The sequence below is a fragment of the Mesoplodon densirostris genome, chromosome 2 (assembly GCF_025265405.1).
Source record: "Mesoplodon densirostris isolate mMesDen1 chromosome 2, mMesDen1 primary haplotype, whole genome shotgun sequence".
NCBI lineage: Eukaryota > Metazoa > Chordata > Mammalia > Artiodactyla > Ziphiidae > Mesoplodon > Mesoplodon densirostris.
In genome coordinates, this window is record NC_082662.1 from 4547180 (window position 1) to 4564421 (window position 17242).

At 61.8% G+C, this 17242-nt stretch overlaps 1 protein-coding gene across 3 annotated transcripts in view; it reads left to right on the plus strand.

The window, feature by feature from the left end:
• The first annotated feature begins 1072 nt into the window (after positions 1–1072).
• ESPN (espin) overlaps positions 1073–17242 on the plus strand; it is a 30947-nt gene continuing 14777 nt past the window's right edge. For all 3 annotated transcript variants that reach the window (XM_060079552.1, XM_060079553.1, XM_060079554.1), the window contains exons 1-5: positions 1073–1366; positions 4449–4642; positions 15367–15553; positions 15681–15863; positions 16012–16143. In XM_060079552.1, the coding sequence (XP_059935535.1) occupies positions 1073–1366; positions 4449–4642; positions 15367–15553; positions 15681–15863; positions 16012–16143 (990 nt within the window). The remainder of the gene's footprint in view (positions 1367–4448; positions 4643–15366; positions 15554–15680; positions 15864–16011; positions 16144–17242) is intronic.

Genomic DNA, 17242 nt, shown 5'->3' on the forward strand with positions numbered 1-17242 from the left:
GACTCCCCCACCTCAGACAGACAGCCAGCGGCAGCTCTGGGCACTCTCTGAGGCCAGGGTCTCTAGATCCGGAAACCAGAGCCCACCAGGCATTACTGTCCTTTTCTCCTTCTCTCCCTCCCTGCCTCGGGGAGGCTATGTGCGCAGTTCTTGGGGGTCTGGAGGAACGAGGAGGGCTGAAGGCACAGCACCCATGGCCACCTGCCAGGACATAGACCCAGAGCCCCAAAGCCCCTGAGGGACTTCTTAGGCTTGTTCCTAGCGCATGGCCTTTGCCCTCGAAGTCTCCCATGCCTGGAATGCGCCTATGTACGCGCCTTTGAATAAAGCCCAGCCCACCGCACCTCCCCTTTCCCCGACTGCCCACGTAGCCCCTATAACTTACTAAGTCCTCGTTTTCCTGCTCTGATCACACTTGTCACTCTCTGGAACTGCGGTCATCGTTTGCTGGCTCGTGTCCCCAGTGCCTAGGAACCGGCACTGGGTGGATGAATCAGTTCGTCTGGGATCTCTGCCCCCCAGTGCCTGGACGGCTCTGATCACCGGGGTCTGCTTTTTTTTTTTTTTTTTTTTTAATATTTTGGCTGCACGGCTCGGCCTGTGGGATCTTAGTTCTCCGAGTAGGGATCGAACCCGCGCCCCATGCATTGGGAGCGCGGATTCTTGACCACTGGACCACCAAGGGAAGTCCTGGGGTCTGCTTTTTGACCGGAGGTAAATTTGGAGAGAAGTCCCTGGGCGCACCGCCTCTACCGCCGGAGTCCGGCCCTCGGCGCTTCTGCGGCGGGCGGGCGGGGGACTCGGACCGCGGCGGGCGGGGCCGGGCGGAGGCGGCGCGGGGGGCGGGCCCGAGGCTTAGGCTGGGCGCCGCGGGGGCCCCCAGCCCCAGAGCTCGGCGGAGGCGGAGCGGAGCGGGCGAGGCAGCACGGGCAGAAGCCGGGCCGGCAGCCGCTCCGCCTCCCCACTCGCAGGCCCCGACGGTCGCGCCGCGGGCTCCCCCGGTGCCCGAGGACAGACGCATGGCGCCCCGGGAGCCGCGCTGAGCCCGGGTCGCGGCGCCGCGGGCGGCACCATGGCCCTGGAGCAGACGCTTCAGGCGGCGCGCCAGGGCGACCTGGACGTGCTGAGGGCCCTGCACGCCGCCCGCCTGCTGGGGCCCTCGCTGCGCGACCCGCTGGACGCGCTGCCAGTGCACCACGCGGCCCGCGCCGGCAAGCTGCACTGTCTGCGCTTCCTGGTGGAGGAGGCCTGTCTGCCCGCCGCGGCCAGCGCGCGCAACGGCGCCACGCCGGCCCACGACGCCGCCGCCACCGGCCACCTCTGCTGCCTGAAGTGGCTGCTCTCTCAGGGCGGCTGCGGAGTGCAGGTGAGTCCGTGCCGCGCACGGGGCACCCGGGGGGGCTTCCTCCCCAGGAGAGAGTTCTGGTCTGGAGCCCTCGGGTTTTAAGGGGGGGGGTGGGCTTGGGAGCTCCCTCCAGAGGGCTTGGGGCGGGGTGGACTCCCCGGGTTGAGAGTACCTGGGCAGATGCCCTGGCAAGCCCTGGCCACCGCCTAGAAGAGCATCTGGGCGATAGGAAACCAGAATGGAATGGGACTCAACTGGGATAGTATTTAAGCTGGGGGGTGGGGGAAACACAGTGATCCAGGGAGTCCCGGAGAGTGGGCAGGGGAGGGGGACAAAGGGTCTGGAGTCAGAAGCCCATGTCCTCCAGGATCAGGTCTGGGAAGTGGCAGGGGGCCGGGGTGGGGGTGGGGGGCGGTTTGCACAAAATCCTACAGCCCACCCCAGGCTGAGGTGCATGTGTCCCTAAGGCGAGGGGAGGGTGGAGGCTGGTAATGGGGGGGCCTCCCAGCTTCTTCAGCCCAGCCCGAGTCTTCCTGTCCTGAGACCCCAGTGGGTCTCATTCAATGGCCACCAGGCTGGTGTTAGCCAACCTGGCCTCTCCTGAGCTGGAGAAGGCAGCTCAGGCCCTCATGTGTAGCTCTCCTGCTCAATCCTGCTGGACATAGAGCATCCAGCAGGTTCTAGGCCCGGGGATTCAGGTGTGCTCCTGATCTCTGGGAGCTGCCAGTCCATGGGGGCAATGAACGGCAAACACACAGTCTAGAAGGTAAACCAGGTAACACCAGGTACTGCTAGGCCACGTGGTGGGCAGCGACGGGAGCTGCGTGGGCAAGGTGGCCAGGGAAGGCCCCTCCGAGGAGTGACCTCTGAAGGGACTCTTGGCTGATGGGAGGGAAGTGGCCAGGTGATGACCAGAGAATTCCAAGCCCAAGGATCAGGAAGTACAAAGCCCTGAGGGGGACACATCTTGTCCTGTAGCAGGGACGGCAGGGAGGCGAGCATGTTTTCAGTGGGGTGAGGGAGGGAGAAAACAGCAGGGCCAGGTTCCAGAGGGTCTCATAGGCTGGCGTTAGGAATTTGCACGATACTGCGGTTGTAGGGCAAAGCCAGTGGAGGGGGGAACAGAACTGATTTCCCACTTACAAGGACCACTGTGTCAACTGGATACAGGAGGAGAGGAAGGAGGGCCGACTCTGAGCTGGCTGGCTGTGTCCTGGCGGTGCCCAGACCCCATCCCCCCACCTCCGGGCCTCAGGATGGCCAGGCCTCCCATCCCACCCTTCCTGGGAGATGGCCCGGCCCCTTATCTCCGGGCTAGCTCTGTTATCAGGAGTTCCTGGCACATGGTCCCTGCCCACTCTTTTGGGAGGTGGCATGCCTCCCCGATCCCAGTGTCCGGCCTTGGCCAGAAGCCTCCCCAGCACAAGGAGCAGGCGGCCTTGTGCCCAGCTTATCAAGTCTCCCGCCCTCTTGCCCCAGCGGGCTTGGGTGCTGGGGGCGAAGTGTGTGTGTAGGGGGAGGATGACCTAGATCCGGGGCCCTGCTCAGCTCAGGGAGATAAGCAGCTTTAGGGTGCGGGCCATAGCACGTGAGGCTCCTGGGGCCTACGTAGCTGTTGGAGCTTGGGGACAGGTCATAGGCCTGTGATTCTCTCCTTACTGCCACCCTCACCCAGAGGCCCAGAGCCATCAGGACCCCCTGGAGCCTCAGACCCACAGTCCCCAAGGCCAGTGGGAAGTGAGGGCCTTTCTCAAGCGCTGGGGCGCAGGGCATACTTCACTATGGGCCTGTCTGGGTCACCTCTAGCCAGCCTTGTCCCCTGGGCTCAGGAGGACAGACTGCACCTGTCTCTGGTCTTCCCCAGGCACTCCACACACACAGGAGTCTCAGCATCGTCCTCCGCTTCCTCGGGACTGTTTTCTCTGCCTCCTCTTCCTCCCTGCCTCTGTTCTGGCCCAACAGCCGGTGTATTGGCCCCCCACCCCGTAGACCCTAACTGTGACCTCCCCGTCGTGCCCCTGGGCCCCGTTCCGTCTGTCCCTTCTTTTCCCTGCATTTCTTAGAGGAGCTTCAGAGGTTCTCATGCTACTGAGATTGACCTTCCTTAAGCTCAGGGTCTCTCCAGCACCCCCTGCCTCGGTCACACCTGTTCCCGTGGTGCCCTCTCTCTGGGTGGGGGCGGGGGTGGGCGTGCAGAGCAGCTTCCCTTCTGTGACCCCGGTAACCCGTGCCCGCCTCCACGGCTGCCCCACCCCCTTCCCCATGCCCCTGCCCAGCTCCCTGCCCACCTCTCTGTCACCCCACGTGCTTGGTGCTGGGAGCTCATTCTGTTCTAGAACCGATGCCCACTCTCCCAAACTCCCAGCCTCTGAGTCCAGCCTTCTGGGTGTCTGTCCGTCTTGGCCTGCAGGTCACATAAACAGCATTTGCCAACCCCCTCCCGCAAGAGACACACACACCTGGATGTTCACGGAAGACTCATTCAGCACTTCTGGGCCTAAACCATCGACCCGGCCCCTTTGGGGTGCCTGGGAGGGGTCTTGCCCAAGCCCTTCCCGGGGGCTGCCTCTATCCCACACGTACCACCACTGGCTGACTGCCCCGGCCCTGCCCACCAGTAGCCAGAGGCAAGGACATAGCCTGTTCGGGGCGGGGCTGGGAGCAGGGAGTCCACTGGCGGTGGGGCAGTTCTCTACACTGAGGCTGGGTCACTGGAGATGCGTCAACCCGGAGGCCTCTTCCCTTGTGAGACCTGGGGAGGAAGAGAGGGGGGAGACGGGTTGGGCGCAGGGGCTGCTCCCCCGGCCCCTGACAGCAGGGCCCAACAGCCCACTCTTCCTGGCCCAGCGGTTCCTTCAGGTGTCCCCTGAGCACCTGGGTGACAGACAGGTGCTCCTGCTGGGGCGATGACAGGGTGCCCTGCAGGCCTCAGAAAGCCCAGCACGGATGGCACCGTGCTGCCGCTATGGACTGAGCTTCAAAGAGGGCCAGTTAGGTGCCCGAGGACAGAACTGCCCCAGTGGCCGGTGGGATGCAGGACGTGGTCTGAGCGAGGGATGGGAGCAGGGCCAGGCCTTAGGACTAACGGGCTCTCCTCCCACAGGACAGAGACAATTCTGGTGCCACAGTCCTGCATCTGGCTGCCCGCTTCGGCCACCCTGAGGTGGTGAACTGGCTGCTGCGTCATGGCGGTGGGGACCCCACCGTGGCCACAGACACAGGCGCCCTGCCTGTTCACTACGCCGCCGCCAAAGGAGACTTCCCCTCCCTGAGGCTTCTCGTCAGCCACCACCCTGAGTAAGGACCCTCCGCTTCAGGGGGCCTCTGGGTGGGGCGGGCCAGGGCTCTGGGGGGTGCCTGCAGTCGGCCGTGCCCCTCCAGCACACCAGGGGAATTAGTGCTTCTGGGCCATCCCCGTGGCCAGGGGCCTGGCCAGAGACAGCTCCCACCCAGGCTGAAAGTTCTCCCCTCCTGGTGGGCTGCCCACGGACACATGCCCCAGAGCCCTGCAAGCAGACACTCCCCCAGTACGAGCTGCACTTGAGCTGCAGCGGCTGTGCACGCAGACCCCTTGCTTATCTCCAGGATGCTTACAGCCTGCAGCAGGCGGCTCTCGGGCTCTGACCTGTGCTAATTTACGAGACTGTCCTAAGTGGTGCGTAGAGGTGAAGAGCATCTCCTGGACCCCCAGTCAAGAAGGAGGGGGAGGGCTTCCCTGGTGGCGCAGTGGTTGAGAGTCCACCTGCCGATGCAGGGGACATGGGTTCGTGCCCCGGTCCGGGAAGATCCCACATGCCGCGGAGCAGCTGGGCCCATGAGCCATGGCCGCTGAGCCTGCGCGTCCGGAGCCTGTGCTCCTCAGCGGGAGAGGCCACAGCAGTGAGAGGCCCACGTACCGCCAAAAAAAAAAAAAGAGGGGAAGCCACGTCAGTTATCCAGCAGCGATGGGAGACACCCCCTGCCAGACCCCCACCCTGCCTCCTGGGCCCTCAGCCCCCGCCTGTCAGAGGGCGCTTGTCCTCTCCTGTGGCCAGCAGCTCATTCCCACTCCCCAGGGAAATGGGGCTCCCGAACCTCCCCGGCCCTCGCCAGGCAAGTGGCTGGTCTGAGAACGTAGCTGAGCAGTGGGCTGGGCACGCCCCAGGGTGGGGTGGGGTGTGCAGAAGAATGGGGTTCACTGAAGAGCATGGGAGTCATGGAGATGGGGTACTGGGGGAGGGAGGGAGCCAGATCTTAGGTGCACCCAGAGGGAGGCAGGGGTCCTGGGGGAAAGCCACCCAGACCCTGTCTGAGGTAGTGGGACATCAGTGGCCCTGGGGACCCAACAGAACGGGGCTCTGACTGGTGACCTTCGTCAGTTCAAGGGGGTACCTGGGACATAAGTGGAGACAGAGGACCCAGCCTCAGGAGGAGAGCAGTCACAAGGCGGGAGGGTCTGTCCTCACCCCTGGCTCCACTCCTAAGGGCGCCTGCCCGGCCACTGGGCACCAGGGAGCAGCAGGAGGCCAGCCTGGTCCCGTGGCCTGCTGGCAGGGTGGCTGCGTCTGGCAGCCCCTTGGGTGCAGGCATGCTGGTGTGGATACAGAGCAGCTGAAAGCCCCCAGGCCGGGACCAGGACAGCTGAGCCTGGCTCGTTCTTGCTAAGCAAGGGGTTCCCTGGTTTGATTCATGGGAGACCAGCCAGGGGTCTCCTCACAGCCATCCCTGCCAGAGGCCACTGGGCACCACTCTGGCACACACCCTCTGCTCCTGGACAAGCTAAGGTCTGGGTCACACCAAAATCAGTGGGATTTCAAGGAGGAGGCCCCAAACACCCTCGGGTGCAGGCTCCCAACCTGCAGCCATCAGCACCCTGGGGGTCTGGTCGCAGACTCGACGTAGACTCCCCAGGTAGGGGCTGGGGCGCTGCCCCTGTGCATGTCCCCACCCCCCACCCAGGTGGTTCTGACACCACCCCCTCACTTATCACTTATCACGGAGGACACTGAGGCCCTAAGAGGAGAGAGACAGGCGGTGGTCATCCTCTCGCACCCGCCAGCCTCCCCCATCACGCATGATGGGCCCCAGGAAGTCAGGCTGGCGGCCGTGCCAACTCAGCTCCAACGGTGTGAACTGAGGGGGCTCTGCCTTGCCCCGGGAAGTGCTGGTGGGGGGCAGGGGTGAAGCCCCAGCCTGGCCCCTGAGCCCCTCCTCCCTGAGAAGTCGGGGGCCTAGGATGAGCCTCCATGGGCTGGGGTTCCAGCCTTAGGAAGGCTCTGGCTGTGCTGGGGACACCCTCGAAGGCTCAGGGTCCGGGGCACCCTGGTGCTCCCAGGCCAGGCTGTGGTGCTGGCCGTGATTGGGCCCTGGCGCCGACTCTGTGGCCAGATGGCCTGGGCTGATGAGCCACCAGCCCCCCGTGAATCTCAGGGAAGCGGACAGAGGCCTGGGGCTCCATTCCCACAGTGACGACACGTGACCTGGCTGATAAGGAGGCACTTTTGTGTGATTGCCAGGCTGGGCTCAGGCAGGAGGGGGTGCTGGGAGTTGAGGTAGGGCCTGCTGGCGGGGGGCTTTGGGAGCCAGTGCCCACACCCTAACTCGGAGGTAGAGACTCCTGCCCCCCAAGGCTGGGGACCCCAGGGCTGGCAGCTGGGGAGGGGCAGAGGTGCAGGCTGCCCCAGGCCGCAGGGTGCAATCAGGGGACCCAGGCAGCCTAGCTTTAGAGGCCGCCATTGCCTCTAAAGCTCTCCTGAGCCTCCCTGGCCTGCTGTGAAACACTGTGAATTATTCACAAGGGCTCAGCTCTCCCTGGCGGCAGGTGATGGAGGGAGAGCTCCTACCGGTGGGAAACCCGATCCTGCCCGGGAGGCTGTGGGCAGCCATGAACCACGGCCATGACAAGCTACAGAGGGGCAGGAGGGCTGGGCGGCCTCGGGGGAGGGCCCAGCTAATGCTGGGCTGCACCTTGGGGAATTAGAAAGGACTGCAGGAATGGCCTGTACCCACCCACCCCTCCTCCAGTCTCTCCCAGTCCACTGGGCAAGCCCTCCCAGAGGCAGAAGAATTGCCACCGTGACCTCAGGGGCTGCTGCCCCATGGGACCCTCCCTCTGAGCCCCCTGGGGAAAAGAGTCCTTCCGCTAGAGGCACGGGGGCTGACAGGAGCTGGGCTGGGGCTGTTTCAGGCCCTGGGTCTGAGGGAGGTAGAGTCAGGAGGGTCAGCCCTCCTGGCCAGGAGCGCTAGTGGCTGGTGGAGCACAGCCACGAGCCCACGTCCCCATTTGGGGCTCAGAAGGGACAAGGAGCAGGTAGCCCTCAGAGCTCCCGACCGTCCTGCCAGCAGGGTCCTGGGGCCCAGGAACCATCTCATGCTTCAACCATGTGCTTGCTGGGGACCTCAGTAACCAGAGGGGAGCCCTGGGCTCATCTGGGACCCTTAGGCCTGAGCACGGAGGCTGGAGGGATGGGGGCAGGGCTCCAGGCCTTTCCTTCCTCCTGGGGCCCCACCGTGGTCTACCAGTCATAGAGAGCTGGGAAACCAGTCTGCGCAAAGGTTTCGGACCAGCTCCCACCTGCTGAATGCCTCCTAGGGCTCTGACACCAAGCAGTAGTCTGAGCCTCACCTGCTCCTAGGCAGTAGCTCTAATCAGCCCATTTTACAGATTGACTCATCCAACTAATGTTTCTTGAGCACCTGCTCTGGGCCAGGCAATATTCCAAGTGTCAGGGATACATCGGTGAACCAGACAGACAAAGGTCCCTGCTTCATGGTGCTGCAGATACCGAAATGGTGTCTCCGAGAGGCTAACTGACCACCCGGGGTCCCACCAGCTCCCTGTGTGGCCTTGGCCAAACTGCACCTCCTCCCTGGGTCTGTCTCCCATTCCTGGGCCAGGCGCTCACCTCTGAGGGCCTTTTCAGGTTCACCTGGGTGGCCCCCTTTCCTTCCTTAGTGCCAAGCTTCGTGGAGCCTGGCTGCTCCTGGGGCCCCGTCCAGCTGGAAGGGTTCAGGCAGCCCCTGCCTTGAACAGGAAACCTTAGCTGCTCACCTGTTAGGGAGCCCCAGGCCTATGGCTCAGCTCCCCCTTAGAAGGCCTGGGCCTGGGGCTGGCCTTCTCTGCCGGGCACTTGTTGGTGTTTGCTGAGGTCCCCTGGGCAGCAGGGCCTGGGGGGAGCCACACTGGCACACTGGGGACCCTGACGCAGGTGGAGGCTCTGAGAAAGGAGGGGCCTGGTGGAGTCACGAGAAGCCCCTCTCAGTGGGGACAGCCTTCACCTCCACCGGTAACTCCTGGTCCAAGCCTGTCATGTCACTGGGGCCCCTGCTGGCCTCTCTGCCCTCCCCCTGCCCGCTTCCTGTCCGGCTGTGCCCACCTTGGAGACCGCAAGTCAGATCCCCGGACCGGCCCCAGGCTCCTCCCGGACAGGGAAAGCTGCTTCCTTACAGCAGCCCAGAGGCCCTCCTCGCTCTAGCACCCCCACACCTGACCTCCACGTCCTCTACTCTACCTCCTGGGCTTCCTTGCTGCTCCCGCCCTCCGACCTTTGGCCTTTGTACAGGCCATTCCCACTGCCTCACTCTCTTCCCCAAAGAGCCCACAGCCGCTCCCCCCTCCCCTTCAAGTCTCTGCTCCATCTCGGCTCCTCAGTAAGGCTGGCCCCAGGCCTCCTTCAGATCAGCACCCGCCCCAAGAAGACACACGCCCTCCCCCCCAGGCTTCCTCTCCCGCCTTATTTCCCCCGCACCCTCCTCGTTACCTGGCATTACTTTCTGTGCATCTCAGCACATCCTCTTACCGTCTCTCCCCGGGCGATGAGAGCATCTCTTCTCCTCCCACATCCTGAATGCCCACTGCCTGACACTCAGTAAATACTCACTGAAGGACTGAGGAGTCTGGCATCCCTGGGTCTTGTCCGGCCCTGCAAGCAGCTCACTGCCTGTGACCTCAGACGGAACTCCCTTCTGGACCTCCCAGGGCCCATCTGGCAAACGGACCAGCTGAGGCCACGTGCAAGGAGGCATCACAGAGCTCCGGGCCTGGCTGCCCATCTCGCTCACTCCCACATTGATCCACTCAACAACTAGCATCCACATGTACCCTAAGTGCCCGGCCCCGCTAGCGTTAGGGATGTAGTGAGTCCTCGCGACTTCATGGAGCCAACTTGGGGGGCTCCCAGGGGCAAAGAAGGAGCCAGGTCAAGAGCACGTGTACACGCAGAGACGTTCTTGCTTATTTCCCAGTGTGTCAGGGTGTGTCCGGCAGCCCTGGTGGAACCAAGCTTGAGAGGGCAGGTCTCCACTGTTTTCAAGCTCTGCCCCGCCCTGGTGTGTGGCAGCCTCGTGATATGTGTCCCTGGAATGCATGAAAAAAGTGCCAAGGCAATTCAAGAGGGACAAGTGCTATGAGGTGAAACGGGGTGTTCGTAGGAAGTGGTTGGGGGGTTTCTTTAAATTGAGGGGGTCCAGGGAGGCCCCACTGAGGAGGTGAGAGCTGAATGGGAGAGGACCAGCCGTGCCAAGACCTGGCCTGGGAGCGTTGCAGGTGGAACTGGCCAGGGCAGAGGCCTGAGGGGGCATCCTGCTTGGCTTCATCGCGAGCCAGGAGGGCCTGGAAGGCTGGGAGAATTGCAGACCAGTGAAGGCTTCTGGGGATATTCCAGGCTTGCTGATGGATTTTTTTTTTTTTTTTTTGCGGTACGCGGGCCTCTCACCATCATGGCCTCTCCCGTTGTGGAGCACAGGCTCTGGACGCGCAGGCTCAGCAGCCATGGCTCACGGGCCCAGCCGCGCCGCGGCATGTGGGATCCTCCCGGACCAGGGCACGAACCCGTGTCCCCTGCATCGGCAGGCGGACTCTCAACCACTGTGCCACCAGGGAAGCCCCTTGCTGATTGATTGGGTGTAAAGCTGGCTGTTCTAGAATCTTCCTCAAATCAGGGCTGCATTGCTTCACTGGGCCAGGCCTCATTTGGGTTCATTTCAAATAAGTCAGGAGGCGTGATTAGAGGATAAGAGAGGTAGAACCGCCAAAGGCTCGGAGTCTTTGTTCAGAGCGGACTCACCTCCCAGCCAGATCTAATCCTTGTGGAGATCATCCCCTACCAGACCTCCCTTGGGGCAGAAATGACTGCCAGTGGGGAGGGCCACTGGAAATGCTGTTCTCTGACCGGAGTCTGCTTCTGTGGGCAGATCATTCCTTGTTCCTAGTGGCAACGGTCACGGTAAGGTGGCACCAATCTTGGACGGAGATTTCTATCAAACGTTTACGAACATTCCATGTTTCTTTTGTGTCATCAGGGTGACTTGCTTAATAGTTACAGTTTGTCTATATCATCTTTGTTCCCAAGAGGAAGAAAAGTATCATTATGTGATGGTTGCTGGGGAGACTCAGACTTGTAAAGAACTCAAGGGTCAAGTGTTGCCAAAGACTCCTAGAGCTTGGACTCAGGGGAGGGTGGCCTGGTGTCCTTTACTGAAACGGGGACAGTAAGGGGGGAAGGTAGTTTGAGGGAGAGTGTGGAGAGATTTGCTCCACGTAAAGGCCGGTAAAGGGGAATTTCCCTGGCAGGCCAGTGGTTAGGACTCCTTGCTTTCACTGCCAAGGGCGCAGGTCGGGGAACTAAGACCCCGAAAGCTGCGTGTCATGGCCAGAAAGGTGGGTTTTTTTGTTGGTTTTTTTTTGCCATACGCGGGCCTCTCACTGCTGTGGCCTCTCCCGCTGCGGAGCACAGGCTCTGGACGCGCAGGTTCAGCGGCCATGGCTCACGGGCCCAGCCGCTCCGCGGTATGCGGGATCTTCCCAGACCGGGGCACGAACCTGTGTCCCCTGCATCGGCAGGCGGACTCTCAACCACTGCACCACCTGGGAAGCCCTAGAAAGTTTTTTTAATTGAAAAAAAAAAAGGCAAGTAAAATTCAAGAAGCTGATCAATGCACAGATGGATGAGTGAACTGTGAGCTGATGCAGGGGCCGCATGGACTCCAGGTCCAAGCTGGGGGGATGAGCAGCATTGGGAACAGGTGACCTTTAACCCTGGGAAGTAGATGACCTCACCAGGGGCAGAGTGTGTTTAGAAAGGAGGTCTTGGGGCACCCCAACATTTGCAGATTGGGCAAGGGTCGAGGGCCCATCAAGGGAGGCTGAGAAGGCCCGGTATGTGCTTGTCCGCAGCCAAGAGGAGCAGGTGTTCGGTGGGGTCAGGGGCGCCTGTTAGCGCGTGGCCACGTCAGTCGAGGCCGGTAGCGTGGAGGTGACGGTGTTGAGGCCCAAGGGACGGGTGAGGGGGCTGGCGGGTCAGGCTGTGGCAGCGGTACCAGGAAGCCAAGCCCTGCCTTCCCTGGGAGGAACTTTGCAATTTTCAAAGATTCCTCTTCTGTCTCTCACAAGAGGCTTGGAGAGGCAACAGTTGTGATGCCCATTTGCCATATGTGGAAACTGAGGCTGGGGGGGGGCTAGAGAACGCCCCGGGGCCCTGCACAGTGAGCCACAGAGTTGGGGTGCTGGGTGGAGGCCAGGGCCAAGGGCAGGGGCTGGGGCTGGACCGGTCACCCATGGCGCCACTATGGCTAGAACTCGATGGGTTGGAGCCGGGCGGGTCCTGAGGCCAGAGGTCTCCCGAGACCCCATCCCTCTGCTCTAGGCAGCCACTCTCTGCAGCAGAAATGCTGCCCGGCCTGACCCGTGCTCGTTGGGGCCTGGACACCCCAGGTCAGCAGTGCTCCCACAGAGGCACAGGGAGGAGGGATCCTAAAATACAGCGACGGCACCAGGCCTTGCTGAGGGCTCTGCAAGCATGTCTCAGTGACGATCCTTATCCCCACTCGTGGACAGCTTTGTGAACAGAGATGGGAGGCAAGACACCACTTGCGGGTGGCACACACGCCAGGTCCTTCTCACACCGAGTCCCCCTCTGCCTCTCAAGTGATCCTAGCCCTCTGTGCCTCAGTTTCCTCATCTGTAAAAGGGGAACGATGCTGACACCTACCGGGTAAGGTCTTTAGGAGGACTAGATAGAGACCATGTGTACTTCGCGCGTCCCAGTGCTTGGCACAGAGCCGTTTGTTCGGTAGATGGTACCCACTGTCACTGTTATCCGTTACCGTCATCTCTACTACTATGTAAATTCAGTCTCTCTCCATCTAAATTCATTAATTTAAAGACTAGTGTTGGGAATTGCCTGGCGGTCCAGTGGTTAGGACTTGGCGCTTTCACAGCCAGGGCCCGGGTTCAATCCCTGGTCTGGGAACGAGGATCCCACAAGCGCCGCCAAAAAAAAAGAAAAAAAAAAGGACGAAATTCACCAATTTACCTTGTTCCTGTGCTCATCCATATATATGTATATATATATATGTTTTTTATCTTTTGGACGCTCTGCACAGCATATGGGATCTTAGTTCCCCAGCCAGGGTTTGAACCTGCACTCCCTGCATTGGAAGCGTGGAGTCTTAACCACTGGACCGCCAAGCAAGTCCCTCCTCCATATTTTTGGAGTTTACCCCAGTGCGTATGAGGGTGCCCATTCTTCTTGCCTCCAGGTGACACAGAAGAAAGGAACAAGACCAGGACCCCCTTTCCCACCCCGGCTCATCAGTGAATCTGCCCCATATTCTGGGGTCTCCCAGGCTGGGGTCTGTGACTCCCGTATGGGTTACTGAGCGCTCACTCCGTACCAGGGATGCCAGCTGGGGTTGTCAGCCAGTGGGCTGGCAGGAGGCTGTGAGCACAACTTCCCCCTCCTGCTCAGTTCCTGCTCTTTGCCAGCTTATCAGACCTTCTGAGCCCTCCTCAGGCTGGCTGGGCACCCGTGGGTCATGGATCCCAGCCAGGCGGGGTGGACCGGGAGAACAGGGCTGCGGGCAGATCCGGCGCCCTGAGCTGTGTACACTGCTTCGTGCCTCCCCCGAGGCAGCCCGCTGGGCCCTGGGCGGGGGCCCCTCCAGTCTCCAAGCCCCAGGACCCCAGCACTCGCTGTGCCTTGGTTACCGGGTGAATAATTCAGGCCATCGAGTGTCGGTCATGAAATATTAAACGGGCCGTTCCTGACGCACCAGCTTGTGAAAGTGGGAGGGGAGCAGTGCTGGCACCGGGGCGTGGAGGCCGGTGGCTGAGAGCCAGCGCGTTCCTGAGGTGCGGCGTGTGGGCGCGACCCTGTCTGCTGCTGTGCGCTGTGCTCAGCGCACCACTGCGCCCCCGACACGGGTGGGGTAGTGGCAGGCAGCCGGGCACCGTCCCAGACTCGGTGTCAGCCCCGAAGTGGCAGCTCTGTGCCTGAGGAGGGGCTGTTCCCACGTCAGGAGGACGGAGAGAGCTGGGGCCGCGTGCCTGGTGGGCGCTGCAAGCCGCCTGGGGTCAGGGGTCAGGCAAGTGGACAGGGATGGGGTTTTAGGGACAGGGAGAAGTCAGACGGGAGGGTCCGAGGGGTGTGTGAGAGCGAGGGGCCGAGTCGTGGGTGGCCGACAAGAGGGTGGGTGAGGGGGCAGATGGAGGAGGAGTGGGTGGCCTGGTGCCCACGTTACTGTACACGCGGCTGGCACTTAGATGAGGGAGGGAGGGCGTGGATGGTGGGGGTGGAGTGTGTGATCGAGGCCGTGAGCAAATAGATGGGAGAGGCGGGTGGGTGGGAGGATATGAAGTCGGACGAAGAACTGCGCTTCCTGGGGCCCAGAGGGCTGATCCAGCCCAGAGGGACTCAGCTCCGACTCCCCACCCCGCACCCGCTGTGTCCCACACCCGCTGCGAGCTCCTCTGCCTGGGCCTAGATTGTGGCTCCACCTAGTGTCTGGAACTGGTAACTGCACCCTGGCATCCACACCCATTGCGAAGTCAGAAAAACTGAGGCTAAGCCAGTGGCAGGGACAGCTTCCCTATTTCCCAGCAGCACTCTACTTCATGGGACTGATTCCCCAGTTAGGACCCTTCTGTGGGAGCTGGGGAGCAGGGACGAGGGGCAGTGACAGCTGCAAGCTAGGCCCGAGGGAAGGCTGAGGGATTGAAGGCATGGAATGGCCCTTCCCCCAATCTCTCTCCTCGCTCCCTTCGTTCCTGCTGTGCGTCCGGGCCTGCATCCCACAGACGGATTGTGCTCAAATGCCACTTAGCAGCTGTGTGACCTTGGGCAAGTCACAGCCCCTGAGCCTCAATTGCCCCACTGCAAAATGGGGATGCGTGCTAGTGTCGTAGCGCATGGGAGGTGAGGTGCTCAGCGGACGGCGGCACCTGTCGTGTTGCCAGGCTGATGACAACCACAACCAGAATATTCCACTGAATTTTAATTCCAGATAAACAACAAATGATCGTGTGGTATATGCACATCCCATGCCACCGTGGGGGTAGACTTACACTGGACAATTATTTGTTCTTTATCTGAAATTCAGATTGTAACGGGGCATCCTGTGTTTTATCTGGTGACACCACCACTCTGCCTTCTGGGAATTCAGTCTTCTGGGGGAGGCAGAGGCCAAAATAAGTTATGATCGAGCATGACAGGTGGCCCATGGAGTGAGCCAGGGGCCGTATGAGGCACAGAGGTGGGAAAGGCCTGTTCTGCTGGAGAAATCAGGGCAGGCCTCATGAAGGAGGGATCTGTACCGAGTCTTCCAAGAGAGACGGGAAGGGCATTCCAGACAGAGGGGGACATGATCAAAGGCACAGAAGTCCGACAGCAGGTGTGAGGACTCACACTGACTGGGTCAGTGTGGCTGAAAAGGTAGGGGGAGGCCAGGTCACCACATCCCTGTAGACCTTGGTAAAAAGGTGGGCTATTTACTGAGGGCAGAGACTAGCTCAGTCAGATGTGCACTGCAGAAAGAAGGCTGCCGGGGGGAGGTGGGGAGCAAGCCAGAGGCCCCGCCCCCCCACCCAGGGAGGCTGGCACAAGACTGAGTCCAGAGGGAGTTGGGCAGCCGGGCCCAGCCACTAGGTTTTTCTCCAACCCACCCTCCCAGCCCTCCAGAGCTCCCCGGGAGCGGGCGAGGGGTGAAGAAAGCTTTGGAGGGGGACGGGCACTGAGAGCCCACGGTGGGTGCTGCGTCTTCCGCAGGGGAGTGAATGCCCAAACCAAGAACGGTGCCACGCCCCTGTACCTGGCGTGCCAGGAGGGCCACCTGGAGGTGACGCAGTACCTGGTGCAGGAGTGCGGCGCGGACCCGCACCTGAGCGCCCACGACGGCATGACCCCGCTGCACGCCGCGGCGCAGATGGGCCACAGCCCGGTCATCGTGTGGCTGGTGAGCTCGGGCACAGGTCGGGGTTGGGGCTCGGGAGAGGCGGGGCCTGTACGGGACGGGGGCGGGGCCAAGAGGGGCCTGGCGCCCAGCCCCCGCCCCTCTGTGCTCCGTCCCCTCCCACCCCCAGGTGAGCTGCACCGACGTGAGCCTGTCGGAGCAGGACAAGGACGGCGCCACGGCCATGCATTTCGCGGCGAGCCGCGGTCACGCCAAAGTGCTCAGCTGGCTCCTGCTGCACGGCGGCGAGATCTCGGCCGACCTGTGGGGCGGGACCCCGCTGCATGACGCCGCCGAGAACGGGGAGCTGGAGGTGAGGGCGGGCCGGGGGCGTGGCTGGGAGGCCGGGCGAGCGCGGGAGGGGCGGGCGCCCTCTGCTGGCGCCGCGCTCTCAGCACAGCGCTGCCCCGGCGCCGCGGTCCTGGCTGTCGGCCGGGGGTCCTCACTGCGCGCCCCTGCAGTGCTGCCAGATCCTGGTAGTAAACGGCGCGGAGCTGGACGTCCGCGACCGCGACGGGTACACGGCCGCCGACCTCGCGGACTACAACGGCCACAGCCACTGCACCCGCTACCTGCGCACCGTGGAGAACCTGGTACGCCCCGGGCGCTGCTCCCCCGAGTTACTGCATTCCCCCCACAGCTTGCCCCCACCTCCCCGCAGGGGTAGGTGTTGTTATCCTTTTTACCACGGAGGAAGCTGAGGTTCAGGGAAGTGAAGCCCTTTGCCCGGGGTCACACGAGTAAGTGCCCTATACCACTACCCCACATGACCTCTCAGGCCAGAACCACTGACCATTGGGGAGTGAGGGTGTGTGGGCAGAAATATCGAGGGAAGGAGGACCAGCCTCGTCCTGATGAGAACCAAGGCTCGGAGAAACAACGACCCTTACACACCAGTGGGAACAGTAAAGTGCATTCACCTGCCCACAGGTATTAATTAGCTCATTCAACTCTCACCACCACGCTCTGAGGTAGGGAGCGCTCGTATCCCCATTTCACAGGTGAGTAAACTGAGTCTTGGGGAGACCCAATCACCCAATCATTAAATGGTGGAACCCTGGTGTCCGGGCCTGGAGCTACCTCTCTTCACCACTACTCTGTATGTTTGCTCACTGCGTGGCTACTTCATAATTGAAAACCTGCGTTAGTCTTTTCAAATTATTTTATTATGGTTACAAAGCCATGAAGGAACCCACTGGGACTTGAGCGCAGATGTGGGTGGCTCCCAGTCCTGGGCTCTGGCTCCTCTGGTGCAACATCTGCTTTGGCGCAGGAGGGAGGAAAGAGGGCTGGCTTCACAGGCATCTTCAGAAGGGGGGCAGCCTGGCCACGAGAGGGGCTGTGGAATGAGGCTGGAGGAGAGAAGGCCAATGACCCCGTGCCCAGAGCATTGTCTGCCCTGTCGTCGAGCCTATGGGGGCACCCTGGTTCTGGGGACTCCAGAGCACAGCAAGGCCCAGGGGTCAGAGATGGCATCTGGTCCCAGGGAAGAACTCCCCCCCGAGAAAGGGCCATCCGGAGAGAGTAGTGGTCCACAGAGCTCTGGCGCCCCCTGATGGAGGCTTTAGCTGCAGGCAATGAGCAAACAAGCACCATTCCTTGAATTCTGACCCCAGTAAGGTACCCTGCCTAGTGCTTTACGATGTAATCTCAGTTCATCTTTACGGTGAATTAATACTAACAGTTGACACA